The 18,275-nt window shown below is 43.8% G+C and overlaps 2 protein-coding genes and 1 non-coding gene across 3 annotated transcripts; 2 read left to right on the plus strand and 1 right to left on the minus strand.

The window, feature by feature from the left end:
* Nucleotides 1-955: 955 nt before the first annotated feature.
* Nucleotides 956-1,062, minus strand: LOC125584629. The gene has a single exon (XR_007321540.1). It is a non-coding gene; the product is annotated as a small nucleolar RNA R71 (small nucleolar RNA).
* Nucleotides 1,063-2,929: 1,867 nt separating this feature from the next.
* LOC125583105 lies at nucleotides 2,930-15,148 on the plus strand. Its single transcript, XM_048749668.1, has 6 exons — nucleotides 2,930-3,043; nucleotides 3,329-4,078; nucleotides 7,181-7,518; nucleotides 12,524-12,575; nucleotides 12,669-12,830; nucleotides 15,053-15,148. The coding sequence occupies exons 1-6, from the start codon at nucleotides 2,930-2,932 to the stop codon at nucleotides 15,146-15,148; spliced, it is 1,512 nt and encodes a 503-aa protein (XP_048605625.1).
* A 105-nt stretch (nucleotides 15,149-15,253) lies between these two features.
* LOC106373997 lies at nucleotides 15,254-18,058 on the plus strand. The gene is made up of 5 exons (XM_013814107.2): nucleotides 15,254-15,857; nucleotides 15,970-16,115; nucleotides 16,160-16,377; nucleotides 16,653-16,670; nucleotides 16,768-18,058. The coding sequence occupies exons 1-5, from the start codon at nucleotides 15,254-15,256 to the stop codon at nucleotides 18,050-18,052; spliced, it is 2,271 nt and encodes a 756-aa protein (XP_013669561.2). The 3' UTR covers nucleotides 18,053-18,058.
* Nucleotides 18,059-18,275: the final 217 nt, after the last annotated feature.

The following is an 18,275-nucleotide window of genomic DNA, read 5'->3' on the forward strand; positions in this document are numbered from 1 at the left end:
GCCATCCTTAGTTCGAAACTTGATCACCCGAGGTCTAATCCCTATATCCATGAGTTCTCTTTTCTCATAGTTAAGAAAATATCATTTAGTTATTCCTTTTAGTTAGTTATAGTTTAAAAACCCTTTTAAAAACCATTGGTTGCACTTAGATTAAGTGACTACTTGCATTCTCGGTGCTTTCAATCTCTCAGAACTGGTTCGACAATCATTTATACTACAACATTTGTCTTAGGAGCCTTGAAAACTCCTAACATCAAATTGGCGCCGTTGCCAAATTCTGAGTAGATTTAAACATTGAGATTTAGTCAATTGCTTGAGACTAAGTCATTTTTATTTTCTTTTGTTACTGACTCTTTTTCACCTCCCTTTAATCTACAGGTGTATGAACTTGCGGAGCAACGGTCCATCAAACCTAGTTCCACGAGCTGCAGACATCAGAGCTTTAGAGAGAGAGTGTGCTAGAAAGAAAAGAGAAGAAGAGCAACAGGCTCAACTGCAAAGACTGAACACTGATATGGGAGACGTTCATCAGCATGATGCGGGCGTCAATGGCGCTAATAACAATGCTCCAGCTAACCAACAGCGAGCAGCTCGACCCATTGGCACTTACGACCGCCCCAACATTCATGGTCATAGATTGGGAATCCGAGCACCCGCTGTGGCAGCCAACAACTTTGAGATCAAATCAGGACTCCTCAACGTGATCGAGAACAACAAGTATCATGGCTTGGCTCTAGAGGATCCATTTGATCACTTGGACAGGTTCGACAGCTACTGTGGGTTGTCAAAAACCAATGGTGTGTCCGAAGATGCCTTAAAGCTCAAGCTATTCCCCTTCTCTTTGGGGGATAAGGCACGTCAGTGGGAGAAGTCTCTACCCAGCGACTCCATCACCACTTGGGATGACTGCAAGAAAGCATTCTTGGAGAAGTTCTTCTCTACTTCAAGAACTGCTAAGCTGAGAAACGAGATTTCCAGCTTTCAACAGAAGAACTTAGAAGGCTTCAGTGAAGCCTGGGAGAGATTCAAGGGCTACCAAGCTCAATGCCCACACCATGGTTTCTCTAAGGAGAGTTTGCTGAGCACATTCTACCGTGGTGCTCTTCCTAAGTACAGGGCCAGACTGGATACAGCTAGCAATGGGTTCTTCTTGGGGAGAACTGAGGAGGATGCAGAGGAGCTGGTTGACAACATGGTTAAGAGTGATGCAGTCTACAGTGGAGACCACGACAGAGGTAGTAGAACAGATGATAAGCAGACGAGGAAGGAGTTGAAGGCTCTACAGGATAAGATAGACATCCTCATTGCTGACAAAGCTACCCAAGAGCAGCTGCACTTTGTTGGCAACCCAAGCCAAGAGACACCAGTTGTTGTCCATGAAGTTGAGGGTTTGGAAGGTCAGGAAGAGCTGTGTTTCATCAACAACAATGGTAGCTGGTACAAGAAAGAGCCCAACTTTCAGTACAACAACTACCAACAGAAATCCTATTCCAACAACCAACAGAGTGGTTATCAGCCTCGGAATAATCAGCAAGGCAGCTATCAACCTCAGCAAAACCCTCCTCCTGGTTTCAACAACAAGGGCAACCATTCTTCCCAACAGCAATCTAATCCCTCAACCTCAACTCTTCAAGTCAACAACACTGAAGCTCTACTGAAACAAATCCTGGAATCTCAAACAAGAAGTGAGAAGCATGTTGGCTATGAGTTGAAGAACCTTCACTCAAAGATTGATGGGAGCTACAATGAGCTCAACAACAAGTTCAGAGCTTTGGAGAACCAGTTTGCTGCCATGAACACTCAACAAAATCGCCAACAAGGTTCTCTACCTGGAAAATCTGAGCAAAACCCAAAGGAAACCATGAAAGCTATCACTCTCAGGAGTGGTAAGGAGTTACCTCAGAGAGCTCTCACCAAGGATGCTGAGAAACAAAGTGAGGGGGTTGCCATCAACATAGATGATGAAGTGGTGATTGTTGATGAGAAGATCAATGACGAGATCTTGGAGAAGATAGTGGAAGCCAAAGGAAAAGGAAAGGTTGGAGAAGAGAAGAAAACAGTTAAGGATGGTGAAGTTGTCACTCCTGCAAGTGAAAGTTCTTTTGTTCCTCCTGCCTATGAACCCAAGCTCCCATTCCCAGGTCGATTCAAGAGGCAGCTGCTAGAGAAGTACCAAGCTCTATTTGAAAAGCAAATGAGTGAAGTCCAGGTCACAATGCCCATTATTGATGCTTTCATGCTGATTCCTCAATACAGCAAGTTCCTGAAAGATGCTGTAGCTGCAAAGAAGAAAGAGATGGAGGGCATGGTGATTCTCACTCATGAGTGCAGTGCTATCATTCAGAGGCTTGTCATTCCAAAGAAGCTAGAAGATCCAGGATGCTTCACATTACCTTGTGCTCTTGGACCTATGGTATTTGATAGATGTCTCTGCGATTTGGGAGCTAGTGTCAGCTTGATGCCCCTATCTGTTGCTAAGAAGCTCGGCTTCACTCAGTACAAGAAGTGTAGACTTTCTCTGGTATTGGCTGATCGTTCAGTGAAGTACCCTGTGGGTATCTTAGAGGACCTCCCAGTGATGGTTGGAAATTATGAGATCCCTACAGACTTTGTGGTGCTTGAAATGGGTGAAGAAGCTCAAGACCCTTTAATCCTTGGAAGGCCTTTCTTAGCAACAGCAGGAGCTATTGTTAATGTGAAAGAAGGCAAGATTGATCTCCATCTGGGTAAAGGGCACATTCTCCATTTTGACATCAAGGAGGTAATGAGGAGGCCAACAGTTCAAGGGCAAGTGTTCTACATTGAAGAGATGGACGCCCTTGCTGATGAACTCCTTGAAGAGTTGTCACTAGAGGACCCTCTACAGCATGCTTTGACTGTAGAGAGAGAGGCTGAGGTGATTGAGAACCTGGAGAGTACTGCCTATGGGATGATGCTGGATTCACACCAGGGGTTTGTCAGTAAGGATCAGTACGAGGAGCTTCCACAGATGGTTCACCAAGAAGTCTCAGCCACTCAGCAAGATGACTGGAGTGAGCTTAAGGCACCTAAAGTGGAGCTTAAACCTCTCCCCCATGGTGTAAGGTATGCATTCCTTGGTCCTAATGAAACTTATCCTGTCATTGTGAGTAGTGAACTTACTGAAACTGAGCTATCTGAACTTTTGAAAACGCTTAAAAGATTTAGAAAGGCAATAGGTTACTCACTGGATGACATCAAGGGAATATCACCCTCTTTGTGCATGCATAGGATACATCTTGAGGATGAATCAATGACTTCTATCGAGCATCAAAGAAGGTTAAATCCTAACCTGAAGGATGTTGTAAAGAAAGAGATTCTTAAACTCTTAGATGCTGGTGTTATTTACCCTATCTCAGATTCTAAATGGGTATCACCTGTGCATGTTGTACCAAAGAAAGGTGGTATCACTGTGATTAAAAATGACAAGGATGAATTGATACCAACAAGAACCATCACAGGTCATAGAATGTGCATTGATTACCGAAAACTAAACTCCGCATCTAGAAAGGATCATTTCCCATTACCATTTATTGATCAGATGCTTGAGAGACTTGCAAATCACCCATTCTATTGCTTTCTTGATGGGTACTCAGGATTTTTCCAAATCCCCATACATCCCAATGATCAAGAGAAAACGACATTCACATGTCCCTATGGTACCTTTGCATATCGAAGGATGCCATTTGGTCTATGTAATGCTCCAGCCACCTTTCAAAGGTGCATGATGTCAATTTTCTCTGATCTGATTGAGGATGTTGTGGAGGTATTTATGGATGATTTCTCTGTCTACGGATCTTCGTTTTCTGCTTGTTTGTCAAACTTGTGCAGGGTCCTACAGAGATGTGAAGACACCAACCTTGTGCTGAATTGGGAGAAGTGTCACTTCATGGTCAAGGAAGGGATTGTGCTGGGACACAAGATTTCAGAGAAGGGGATTGAGGTGGATAAAGCCAAAATCGATGTTATGGTTGGTTTGCCCCCACCAAAGACAGTGAAAGACATCCGGAGTTTTCTTGGTCATGCTGGGTTCTACAGGAGGTTCATCAAGGACTTCTCCATGATCACTAGACCTTTGACCAGGCTGCTGTGCAAGGAAGCCACCTTCAGTTTTGATGTGGAATGTCTACAAGCTTTCAAGAAGCTGAAAGGTGAACTCATTAGTGCTCCAATTGTCCAGCCACCTGATTGGGATCTCCCTTTTGAGATCATGTGTGACGCTAGTGACTATGCTGTGGGAGCTGTTTTGGGGCAGAAGAAAGATGGCAAAACCCATGTGATCTACTATGCCAGCCAAACCCTCAATGATGCTCAGATGAGGTATGCCACAACAGAGAAAGAGATGCTGGCAATTGTTTTTGCCTTTGAGAAGTTCAGGAGCTACTTGGTTGGGTCTAAAGTCATTGTCTACACAGATCATGCTGCCTTGAGACACCTTTTGGCCAAGAAGGATGCAAAACCCAGGCTTTTGAGGTGGATCCTTTTGCTTCAAGAGTTTGATATGGAGATTAAGGACAAGCCAGGAGTTGAGAATGGTGTAGCTGATCATTTGTCCAGGTTGAGGGTAGAGTCTGGTATTCCTATTGACGAAGGACTTCCTGAGGAGCAGATCATGGCTATTGAAGCAGTGATAGCAGTTTGTGAGACTGGTAGGAAGCTGGAAGAAGTCAAGGCAACAGAAGAGAAGGAACCTTGGTATGCTGATTTGGTGAACTACCTAGCCACAGGAAGAGAACCTTTGAATCTTGTGGGCTATGCCAAGAAGAAGTTCTACAAGGATGTGAAGAGATACTACTGGGATGAACCCTATCTCTACATTCTCTGCAAGGATCAGCTTTATAGAAGAGTGGTTGCAAATGAGGAGATTGATGGGATCCTTACACAGTGTCATGGATCATCTTATGGAGGCCACTTTGCCACCTTCAAGACAGTTGCGAAAGTGTTACAAGCTGGATTCTGGTGGCCACATATGTTCAAGGATACACAAGACTTTGTTTCAAAGTGTGATTCTTGCCAAAGAAGAGGAAACATCACCAAGAGGAATGAGATGCCTCAGAATCCAATCCTTGAAGTTGAAGTGTTTGATGTGTGGGGTATTGACTTCATGGGACCATTTCCATCATCTTTTGGAAACAAATACATCCTTGTGGCTGTTGATTATGTCTCCAAATGGGTGGAAGCTATTGCAAGCCCCACCAATGATGCTAGAGTTGTAACCAAGATGTTCAAGAGCATCATCTTTCCAAGGTTTGGAGTCCCAAGAGTTGTGATCAGTGACGGAGGTTCCCACTTCATTAACAAACTGCTTGAGGGACTTCTCAAGAAGAATGGTGTGAAGCACAAGGTGGCAACTCCTTATCACCCCCAAACAAGTGGCCAAGTTGAGATTTCTAACAGGGAGATCAAGTCTATCTTGGAGAAGATTGTGGGGATCACAAGGAAGGATTGGTCCAATAAGCTTGATGATGCACTTTGGGCTTATAGGACAGCGTACAAGACACCACTGGGCACCACACCTTTCAACCTAGTGTATGGGAAAGCTTGCCATCTGCCAGTGGAGCTTGAGTACAAGGCACTATGGGCAATAAAGTTGCTGAACTTTGACATCAAGAGTGCCAAGGAGAAAAGGATTTTTCAGCTACATGAGCTTGATGAGATAAGAATGGATGCTTTTGAGAACTCAAGGATCTACAAGGAGAAGACTAAAGCTTTCCATGACAAGAATATCCTGAAGAGAGAGTTTAAAGAAGGAGATCAAGTTCTTCTCTACAACTCTAGGCTGAAGCTATTTCCAGGAAAGCTTAAGTCAAGGTGGTCAGGTCCTTTCAAAGTCAAAGAGGTTAGGCCATATGGAGCAATAGTTTTGTGGAGTACTGATGGAAGAGACTTCACAGTCAATGGGCAAAGGGTTAAGCTCTACATGGCTACTGCACCAGAGGAAGATGGGGTTTCAACTCCACTGTCTGACCCTACCCCGGCCTAATCCAAAAAGAGGCAAAGTCAAGCTAGAGACTTAAAACAAGCTCACTTGGGAGGAAGTCCCATGCGTATCCTTGTATATATTGCATTGGTATTTTCATTTTCATCTTATTGCATAAAAAAAAAAAAAAAAAAGAAAGAGAGAAGTCGTGTGCAGGTGCTTGATCGATGCAGGTTTGAGCAAAAATCGTGCGTGGGAGCGAGGTCTCAGAGCGAGACCTCGAAGTCGCTCCAGCTGGGAGCGACGTTACGGGAGCGACACCTCGAGGTCGCTCGGCTTAAAGACGTTCTGTGCTCCAAAAACACTCTCGGAGCGACCTCTCAGAGCGAGCACATGAAGTCGCTCCAGCTGGGAGCGAGGTTTCGAGAGCGACACCTCGAGGTCGTTCGCGTTTTCGTCGAATCATGACGCGAGAAAACGACTCGGGAGCGACCTCTCGCAGCGACAACCTCACGTCGCTCCCGAACCGGTCCAGGTAAGTTTTCTAACTCTAAACCCCGGTTTAATTCAAGTAAACCGATCCTAACCACCCTAGACCGAACCGGACGACCCTAAACCTACCCCCAACCCCCGCGACTCCATCTCTATCACTCTCCCCTCCTCTCACAAACTCTCAAACTCTCTCAAACTCACCCACATCAAAAATCCCAAAACTTTCTCAATTCTCACTCAAATCAACTAGTCTTGTTTCTAATCCAAGCTTTCGCCCCTGTAGCCTATTCCTCACCACCCATTCACCATTTCCTTTCATCCAAAGCAAGGTATTGAGTTTTTAAATTCAAATTCGTAGGTCCATGAACCCTAGGATTTGAAAATCGAAATTTGGTCATTTTCTTGCTAGATTGTGGTGAAATAGACTAGGGAAAGCTTATCTATCAAGTTGGGTTGTCGAATAAATGGTGAAATTGAGTTTAATTTGCACTTTGGCAAAAATAGGGTTCATGGATTTGGGGGTTTTCGAATTTGGCCTTAATTGGGGGTGTTTGTGGGTGAACTAGATGCGTTACAAGAGTGAGAATTGTTGCATTGTGTTGAACTTGAGTTTAAATTGATAATTCATTTGTTAAGTTCACTTTTGCAATTTTCACTTGAAAAGTCTTGCCCGTCTTTACTTCCATCTACTTATCCCTTTTCAAGTTTTTAATTTTTCAGGTGAAAATGGTTAAGAAGACAAAGGGAAAGTTGGAAGCTGAGAGGCAAGAAGCTGAAAGACAAGAGTTTGCACTAAGAGGAAAAGCTTTACCCTGCGAGCCAACTGGCTCAGGGACGCAGAAGACTGTTCGACAGCAGACTTTGGCTGCAAGGAAATCGAAAGAACAGGAGAAGAGGGCAGGAAAAAGTGTAGCAGTTCCCAACCATGAGGAAAGTGAAACTGAGAGTGCTGATGAGCAGGCACCTACGAAGAACGCCAAGATGTCCAAAGGCAAAGGGGTTGCGGTTGATCGAGATAGGGCTAAAACTCCATCTGTGGAGGAGCTGTATGATCACTTGAAGAATGAGGTCACTTGGACTCCAACCAGGTTCGCCGACCTTGATCTGCTGAAGGAGTTGGGTCTTGAATCTGACATTGAGGAGATGCTAGGACATTTGAAGATGCCAAAACTCCTCACCATGGCATATCCTTTCTACAAGGATGTCACTTGTCAGTTCTTATCTTCTCTTGCGGTCACTTACCACGACACCGCGCATGTGAGGCAAGGATGGGGCAAAATCAGTTTCAAGGTCAATGGACGAGAATACAACATGAACTTCAAGGACATTGGGAGAGTCATGGGGTTCCAAGACCTAGAAGACCACTCCCTACCCAAGTGTGAGAACCTTCCCACGGAGCTTTGGAAGTTGATCACTGGAAACAAACACACTACCGGGGCTGACAAGAACTCACACATCCGACACCCGTCCGTACGTTACCTCCACAGGATGCTCGTCCATGCATTCTACCCACGGAAGCAAGCTGGTACGGTTACTGAGGAAGACATGCGACTGCTCTGTCCGGCTATCCGTCCCTACGCCCAACCTGGAGTTTTACCCCTTCCCAGCACCGACATCTATGCTACCTTCGGGATGGTCAGTTTCTTTGTGGGTCGTCTCCAGCACTACAGAGACTGGGCGTGGTACACCACTGATTCGCGCCCAAAGATGGGGATAGGTGGAATGATCACACCACTGCTCCAATTTCTGAATGTTCCCTTGGGAAAGGACGCAGCGGGACCTAAGTTCATTGATGGCACCTACTTGAGGATTGCTACCTATTTTAGTGGGATGTATGGGAAGGACTACGTCTACCACTACTACTTGCAGGGCAAGCCAGTCGAAGTGGTTCTTCCAAACCGGAACCTGACGAGTTTAGAGATACCTGGAGCTATCAGCTTCAACATACCCCAGGAGTACTTTCTTGGAGAACACGGGCCTCTCGATCCAGTTAATGCTGCTCCATCAAGGAGAAGAAGTGTTCCTACGCGACATGACTCGCCTGTTGCAGACCCTTCTGAGCATATCTATGGACCTCCGCGCTACTACTTCAAGCCACATGACGGAGTTCTTCCCCCTGGAGCTCTTCGTGATGCTCATGACCACATTAGTCGCCTTCAGAGGTGGAACAAGGCTCAGGACAGAACGATAGAAAAGCTGAAGGATAAGTGCAAGGCGCTAAGCAAGACAGTAAAGAAGCAGGCAAAGACCTCAGCCAAATTCATGAAGAAAGTAGCTGATGTCTTAACCAGGGGAGGAATAGCGGGATGTAGCTCAGCAGACTTCGCTTTCGCGAACACCTCAAACCCCAGCCTCCACCTCCGCCTGATGCTCTTGGCTTCCCCCTCACTGCTGCGCAGCTTCAGCGTAAGAGGAGGAACCCACCCACTCAACCTTCCACTTCCGGTAAAAAGTCCCCCTCCCTCACTTCTTCTGATAGTGAGGTCGAGATTGACGAGGTTGAGAGCCAACCATGGTATGGAGGCTCCGGTTCAGCATCCGGTGGTTACTACACCTCCTTCCCACCTGACGACGACGATGCTGGGGCATCTGCCCCCACCTACTATCCATAGGAGGTACTTCTTTCTCTCCCTTGTATATACCATTTCCTTTTTGCATATTAGTTTTCTTTTCGGTATCTCTCTCTTTACTTGACAACACAGAGACTGTGTAACTCAAGTTTGGGGGAGGTACCAAGCATTTGATCATGTTTGCTTTGATGTTGTTTCATGAGTCATGCATTGCATACCTATTTGCATAAAAAAAAGACACAAATTCATTTAGTTTGCATCATTTTGCATTTCTAGGAGAGTCTAGGGCATATAGGTTGCATTCACTTGCATTGAGAGCAATGATTTTAAATGCCTTATAAAGAACACTACGTTTCACCTGAAAAGCTATGCACCTCTCGAAAAGACTTGTATGTTTCGTGCCTTGAAAACTCTTCTTGAAACTTGTTGATTGCTGAAACCTAGTCTTTGAAGCCAACTACAACCCTATTTGAACTAAACGAACTTAATACTTCTTGCTTAGGGTCCCTTGTGTACTGAGTCATGGCTATACACACTTGAGTTGTCACATCTTTTATGCCAATCTTTTTTGACAAACTCTAGTGGTAGACCACTCCCAAAAACCTTTCCCTCCTTTTAAGCTTTCATTGTTTGATGAGTGAGGCCTTCTTAGGAAAGTCTTACATGTGCATAATGTTGAGAGTATCGGGAACGACAATGCTTGATCTTCATTCTTGCTAGATTAGGCACGTCATTGTCTAGCCATAGATGGGGGTGAGTGTTGTAAAGTTTGATTTGGGAGTATGAGAAATTGGAAGGAAAGAGTGAACTCTTGTGCTTAATTGACTAGTCTTTATGGGATAAGTTGAAAAACTTCTAGCTCAGTTTATGAAAAGCCTTGGCCTCCGAAAAAAAAAAAAAAAAAAGAGAAAGAAAAAGAAAAGAAAAAAAAATATATATATGAAAAAAAAAAGAGAAAAAAAGAAGAAAGGGGGCTAGCAAAACTGTTTAGAGCTAAGTTTTGTTTTGAAGTTAAGAAAAATCCTTATGAGATTTCAAAGAAAAGAGTTTTGTGTGCAGGGCGTTCTTGAGATCTTTTGGTGAGAGATGTGAGTTGGGCTTGACATTGGGGAAAGATTGTGTAATTGTATGTTTGGGAAAAGGGTAGAACAATGGAGATTGAGCATTGTATGCATGAGTTGGTCCCTTTCTTAGATATATTATGTGCAATGTCAAGGCTACTTGTTTCGAGAGTAAACCACCTTAAAGATTTTATGTTTCGAACCTCTTGAATCACTTGAATAAAAGCCTTCCCTTACCCAAATGACTTGGACCGACTGACCATTTGCAAGAATTCACTAGATGTTTTGTGCTTAATGAATGTGAGAGTTGGTTGATTTGAATGTGTGGATGCTTGATGATGAGTGTAGGGGCAAAAGGAGTTGAGATAGGCCTAGAGAAGCTAGAGTGTAATAAGAGAGTGTGCTAATTGTGTTTGCTAGTTGTGTTTCTTTTGGCTATGAGCTCCCACCTTCAAACCTCTCTCCCTATGAGTTCTAGAAAGTTCACTTGTGGACAAGTAAAGAACAAGTTTGGGGGAGTTGATATCTTGCATATTTCTATTGTTTTATCCATTCACCCATGTGCATTTTGATCATATAGATTAGGATTTAGCCATGTTTAGGTTGCATTTTGCATACATGAGTCCTTATCAGGTATTGGAGTACCACATGGAGTTCTTGGAGACATTTGGGTGCAATTGGAGTTCAAAAGAAGTTTTTAAAGTGATCATTGGGCGAGCACCTTACCGGAGCGACCAGTCCAGAGCGACACCATCAAGTCGCTCTGATCTCCCTATCAGAGCGACCTTACCAGAGCGACAGGGAAGAGTCGCTCGCGTTTTGATCACCCGGATACGCGAGAACGAGTCCAGAGCGACTTCTCGCAGCAACACAGCGAGGTCGCTCCCGAAGCATGGAGCGACTTCACGGAGGAGTCGCTCGCGTTTTCATCACTCGGAGACGCGAGAACGAGTCCGGAGCGACCTCTCGCAGCGACACAGCGAGGTCGCTCCCAAAGCATGGAGCGACTTCACGGAGCGACAGGGAGGAATCGCTCGCGTTTTCATCGCTCGGAGACGCGAGAACGAGTCCGGAGCGACCTCTCGCAGCGACACAGCGAGGTCGCTCCCGAAGCATGGAGCGACTTGTCGGAGCGACGAGCGGAGGTCGCTGCGCATCTTATTTCTGCTCGAACTAATGATTTCTCAAGGGCCTTTTAGTCATTTCATTATGCATGTTTTTATTTTCTAAACCTATGTTTTAATACTCTGTAAGCCACCAAGAGGCAGATCATCTTTTATTCTTAAGAAAAACCACCAAAAACCTTTGGAAAGTCATCTCTTGAATCAATTGATCAGTTTTGTTATTGAAATTCTGTGTTCTTATATCTATTTTATGTGTTTCTCTACATGATAAATCTGAAATCCAACATGGGTTTAAGAGGAATCATGGAGATTAGTGAGTAATCACCCTTTGAATTCATGGGTTAGGGAGATTAAGGGTGATTAGGTTAGAGCTAGGATGTTTTAATCTAGATCATTCATATTTCCTTGCTAACAGAGTGAACGTAATGCATCTTCTGAGTTGGCCACTCAGTTGTTGATCCTTAGGAATTTCTCACCCGAAAGGTGTTCGAGGAAATGCCCGAGACAACTCTTCTAAGCTTTTAGTATACTTTGCCAAAGACATTTGTTGTTAGAGGTGCTAAGATAGCCATTGGACTTGCTAGTTATGATTGCTTTCATATTATTCAACCAAAGACAATAGATGTTTGAATTGTGTTAGTAAATGAACATTCATCTAGACATAGAGTTTGTTTAGGATTGTGTCTAAGCTTAAGGTTGATAGTTGATTGATCGTTTGCCATCCTTAGTTCGAAACTTGATCACCCGAGGTCTAATTCCTATATCCATGAGTTCTCTTTTCTCATAGTTAAGAAAGTATCATTTAGTTATTCCTTTTAGTTAGTTATAGTTTAAAACCCCTTTTAAAAACCATTGGTTGCACTTAGATTAAGTGACTACTTGCATTCTCAGTGCTTTCATATCTCTCAGAACTGGTTCGACAATCATTTATACTACAACATTTGTCTTAGGAGCCTTGAAAACTCCTAACATCAACTCCCTTGTGATCGCCTATTATAAAAAAAAATATATCGATAAAAAAAGAGAGTAAAAATTTTGGCTTGAATCACTTCTGAAAAGAAATCCATGGGGAGTGGTGGAAGAGAAATCCTGCTGGCTGAAGAGAAACCCAGCCTTAGGATAGTTAAGGCGGATCCATATCAAAATTCTCTTCATCTTTCTTTCTCTTTTCTTTTTCTCACAAAAGTTTGTTTTGGGTTTTGATTGCTGAATTTTGACTGTCTATCATCTTTTGAACCAGTGAAAAAAACTCTGAGTGATCACCTAAAAATCGTGAGCTAAACACTTTGAGAGTGTGAGGATTTTTATTTGCTAACTCTTTTTTTAAGTGTTTTTCAGGATGTTTGGACTTCACAAGAAATCAAATCAGGCTTCAAAACTACAACAAGATGTTTATTATCCTTTTAAAACCGTGCTTGAAAAAAAACAATTGATTTTTGGAGATAAGAAACATTTTGCTTCTAATGGGTTTGATTTTTTGCAGAAACAAAGAAACCAAAGGAAGAGGCAAAACAGGTTCGATGATGATGAGAGGAGGGTCAGAAGTGGTGATCGTCCCTTCTCCAAAGCCAAGCGAAGCAATTGTGATATTTTTGATCAGAATGAGCTTCAGACTTATGTCAGTTTGGAGAAGATGTTGCATAAGGCAATTCATGCTATCCGACAACTCAAAAAGAAGAGAAACACCAACACTTCTCCTGCACCAAAATAGCAAAGTAATTTTTCTTCTCTTTCAAATTCTGATTTGAAAACTAATGTGTTGTCTTCTGATAAAAGCAAAGCTGTGAAACCCACAAGCAAAGCTCATTCTACAAGGTGCTTCAAATGCCATAGGATCGGTCATTACGCTAACAAGTGTCAAAAGCAAAGACCGTTGGTGACTTTGGAGGATGAGAACGTTGAAACCGAGCCAGAAAAGGAAGACCCATTACCAATTTTCGATGACTTAACATATGAGCCAATGGAGGGGCTAGATGAATGAAAACTTCCGTGGTCATCAAGCCAACCAAGAAGAATCATCTTCCATTAAAAAAAAAAGACTGAACTCAAGGTGAGCATTGGAAGACAAATATTTTGCTTATAATCCTTTTCCTTTTAATGTTTCAGATTTGAGGACAAATATTTTTGAAGAGGAAGGGAATGATGTGCCCCGGTTCGTGGATCAGTCCATTGGAGCCAACCAGCATGGAGATGAGGACGTCATGAACAATTTGACCGAGGTTCGTTCAACATCCCGTAACGATCAGACTGACTGAGCCATCCCGCGTGCGTCCCGATTGGAGCTTCGGCTGGAACCTCGTCCAGACGACCGAACCGACCGAACCACAGCCCGTCTTCCCCGACCAACTCGACATTCTAAGACCCACGGTCGAGCCAGACTTAGCTTGGGTCGTGAAGAAGCCGAAGACGGACATGCATTCTTATCCGGCGGACCATCCGGACAGTCCCGCAAGCGTCCTTATCTTTACCCCGTGCATCCATCTGGTTCGGTTGAACCTGGACATTATCTGAAGGGTCATCTTTGACTAATCTGCATGGAAGACTGAGCCTTTGACTCATTAATTCAGATCTTGTCAAATTTGTATTTTCTATGCATTATTTTCTGTGTATTTTCTTTATTAGTCTTTGACTACAAACACTATAAATATGTAGTCTCATTCTATGAATAAAATCAGTCTATGTTTTTGAGTTTATTTTTCGTTTCTTCTTTGAGTGAGAGAGAGAGTTCTTTAGCTAGTTCATTGGTGTGAAGGGCTTGTTGATTTGGTGGTCAGCCAATTCATCTTTGTATGTTGTTTGGTGGTTAGCCAACACATTCATTCTTTCTTAGGTGGTTAGCCTTAGATCGTGGGTATATCAAGAGCCATTCCGCATCTCTTGACGATCCTTTCAATCGATTTCAGTTCCAGAAGTGTCATTTGCCTTCTCGGATCATATCTAACACCTAGCTAAAGTGATCCTTCAATTCAGGACGCATCATATATTATATCGTGTTTCGGGTTGTTAAACCCTGGTTTAAGTTGAGGTTGAGTTTGGTGATGAGCTAGTAATTAGCATAATGCTAGTTATCTTGCTATCGTTTACCGCTGCATATTTCTGATATTTCTTATGTTATTGAATTGTGCTATTAGGTGAACCTCTCGCTTTACATTGTTTGGGGTGGGATAGCGAGGGGTTGTATTTGTTAGTTCGGGATTGTAACTCGCTGAGTAATGCTAGATTACTTACTCCTCACTCGTTTTTGTTTTCAGGTGACCAGTAGTGAGCTTGTTGAGGTCGCAGGAGGCTAGGTTGGATAGTGTAGATTTGCATCTTTTTGGTTAAAGCATTTTAAGACTATAAGTATGTATCTTTTTCACTCTTGGCATGCCACCGCTTGTATAATATTTTGTGTGTTGCGAACCATATGAAATAAATAAAGCGATATTTTGTGTAAATGCCTTGTTGTTTCTGATATTAGCTTGTCCAGGGTTAACACAACGTCAGATTGGGGTACAGGTTGAGAAGCCTTAGGCTTTGGTCTGACAGGACGTGTTAGTGGGCGGACTGGCCTAGTTGCGAACTGCATTTTTCGTGACCTTGGCCGGATCGCCCGTTAACCCGTCATGTAGCGCTCCTGAACCTTGGTAGACGGTCGGCCCATCGGTCATGTTCTTGTTTGATTGTTAGCCGGTGGTTCGACCTATGCCTAAAACGGTTTGGGGGTGTTACAGAGGTGGTATCAGAGCATGGTTTCGTCCATGCGTGACACAAGTGATTTTTAACGATTTTATCGAGTCAAGGAGTCACAAAAAGATGTTTAGGAAACCAGCCGCTTTCCGTAGTAGGTTTAATAGGAATATGACTTACCCTTTTGATTGTGTGCAGATGGCTAATCGCGGGACAGGTGATGGACGAGGTCGGATATGGGGAGAGGGTATGGATTGGACATGCGGAGGATTGGGTTACAGATCTGATCAGTAGGATGGAAATGGCATTAGTGAGATGTTTGGACACGATAGGAGCCCTCTGTAGAGAACAAGATCTTTTCCTGTTTACGGTAACATTACTAGAGTGAGAGAAGACAGTATGGCGAGCATTAGTCCAAGTCGTATTTGGCACCTGAGACATCAACATGATCAATCCGTTCAATCAAACCCAAGGCCAGATCAGAACCGTGCCACTGAAAGACCACAAGATCAAGGAGCGGAAAACACCCTGAAGCTTTTACATGACGTGATGATCGAGGCACTTGGTAACCAAGGCAGGCGTACTCAACCTCCTGAAGTTTCAAAGTTGTTATCTACCATGAAGAACATTGGATCCTACAAGTTCAAGGGACGATCAGATCCTATTGAAGCTGACAAGTGGATTACTATGATGGAGAAGAATTTTGAAGCCATGGAGTGTCCGGAGGAATACAAGAAGAAGATCGCTGTGTACTATTTGGAAGGAGACGCAACGGGCTGGTGGGACAGTATAGACAGGCAGCGTGGATACACAATCACATCATGGGAATCGTTCAAGGAAGAGTTTGAAAGGAAGTACTTTCCTCCAGAAGCGAAGCATCAGTTAGAGCGCCAGTTCATGAACCTTGTTCAAGGAGATAGGCCGGTAAGGAGTTATGAGTCGGAGTTCACAAGGTTGAGACGACATGTCTTTGATGGGTGCGAAGATGAAGCAACTATGATCCGTAACTTTATGTACGGATTGAAGCCGGAGTTTGGAAGTCGTTTAGCTGGAAGCAACTTTAGCAGCTTATCGGAGTTGGTGGGAAAAAGCTGTTAATGTTGAGACTGTGTTAGAGGCGGAAAGGAAGACTATACAACATTCTGGTGGATACACCAAGTTTAACCAAGGCAAAAGGCCAAATTTCAACAACGGTCCAAGATCTCACAAAGGCAAAGGGCGAGGATTTGGAGGCCAAGCCAACAATCGTGGTAACACTGGGGTATGTTTCGTGGTAACACTGGGGTATGTTACACATGTGATCAGCCGGGACATATTTCAAGGTTTTGTCCCAAAAACCAGCGGAATAACCAACGGAGTAACCAGAAGGGTTATTCATCGATCAGGATGGAAGATGTCACTTGTTTCTCCTGCGGTATGAAGGGTCATTATGCATCGTCATGTCCAAACAAGCCAATCCCTGCGACCCCTCTCGCGATCCGAGCTCCTCCTAGCCGTCCAGCAATTGAGCCAGCACCAAAGAAGTAAAACCTAGGAGGTAGAGTTTATGCCTTAGGTGTAGAAAACCCAGACAATGCAGGACCGTCAAGCGGTCCCATCACAGGTATTGTGGGTGCTTAACCTCCTCTTTTTATTGAACTGAATTTAGTTGTTGGAATCTAGTTAGTCTGCTGTTTAAGTATAGATTGCTTGATCGCTAGGTTGCGCGTTTAGATATTTTGGATGATGATTGATGGTTGTGAGAATTTTGATTAGTATTTTTACGATTGAAATATTGTTGATTGGGTTACTGTGGCAGGAACCATACATGTCGCTGGTAAACCCACACATGTATTGTTCGACTCGGGGGCAACACACAGTTTTGTGACCCCTGAAGTAGCTGCCCAGTTTTGGGATTGTTTTGTTGTTAACAGGATAAACGTGGCCGTCTTGACCCCTGCAGACCGAACCCTTCAAGCGGATCAGTGTATCAAGAATGTTCCATTGGTCATCCAAGGGAAAGAATTTGTGGCAGATCTGTTAATCGTGCCTTTGGAAGGGTACAAATTCATCCTTGGAATGGATTGGTTATCGAGCTACGGAGTTCAGATCGACTGTGGAAAGGGAAGGCTGTTGTTTGGCAGAGGTAAACGACCAGAGATGGTATACTATGGAATCAGTCCTAGTATGACCGTGTCTTTGGTAGCAGCAATGAGAGTACAAGATTTGTTTCAAGACGGGGAAGTGTATTTGGTGACTTTATCGGTTAGTGGAGGAACCGCTAATGATGAAGTTAAGGTTGAAGACATAGAAGTGGTCCAGGAGTTTGAGGAAATATTTACGCCACTAAAGGAATTACCTCCACCTCGGAGTAATCCCTTTACCATTACTTTGGATCCTGAAGCAAAACCTATAGCTAAGGCACCATATCGGATGGCACCTGCAGAATTGGCTGAGCTCAAGAAACAATTGGAGGATCTTTTGGAAAAGGGATTCATCCGATCGAGCTCTTCACCTTGGGGAGCTCCTGTGCTATTTGGGAAGAAGAAATACGGGAGCATGAGGTTGTGTATTGATTATCGTGGTATCAACAATATCACGATAAAAGACAAGTATCCTCTTCCGAGGATAGATGAGTTGTTGGACCAACTTAGAGGAGCTAGTTGGTTTTCGAAGATTGATTTGGCATCAGGGTATCACCAAATTCGTATTGCGAAGTCAGACATCATGAAGACGGCGTTTCGGACAAGGTATGGGCAGTACGAGTTTGTAGTTATGCCCTTTTGTCTCACAAACGCACATGCGGCTTTCATGCGTTTGATGAATGAAGTGTTTCACGACTACCTCGACAAGTTCGTGATCATTTTCATTGATGACATCCTGGTGTACTCGAGAAGTAAGGAGGAGCATAGTGAGCATCTGAGACTGGTTATGGAGAGGTTACGAAATCAGAAGCTATTTGCCAAGTTCAGCAAATGCTCATTTTGGAAGAGAGAGATAGGATTTCTGAGTCACATAGTATCAGGAGAGGGCGTGGCTGCTGATCCAGAAAAGTTCCAAGGCATACGGGAATGGCCTCGACCTACCACTGTGACGAAAGTAAGGAGTTTTCTCAGACTTGCGGGCTATAATCGGAAGTTTGTTAAGGATTTTTCCTCCATTGCAAAGCCTTTAACTAACCTTACCGGTAAAGGAGTTCCCTTCTTATGGGTGAAATAAACCGAGAAGGCATTGAAGAAGTTGAAGGAAGCTCTCACGACCGCACCGGTGTTAGCTTTGCCCGAGCAAGGTAAACCTTACACGGTTTACACGGATGGTTCACGAGTTGGGTTAGGTTGTGTTCTTATGCAAAATGGGCGAGTCATTGCATATGCTTCACGACAACTATGGAAGCATGAGGATAACTACAGTACACATGACTTGGAGTTAGCGGCCTCGCTTT

Source organism: Brassica napus, chromosome C3, assembly GCF_020379485.1.
Source record: "Brassica napus cultivar Da-Ae chromosome C3, Da-Ae, whole genome shotgun sequence".
In the NCBI taxonomy this organism is placed as follows: Eukaryota; Viridiplantae; Streptophyta; class Magnoliopsida; order Brassicales; family Brassicaceae; genus Brassica; species Brassica napus.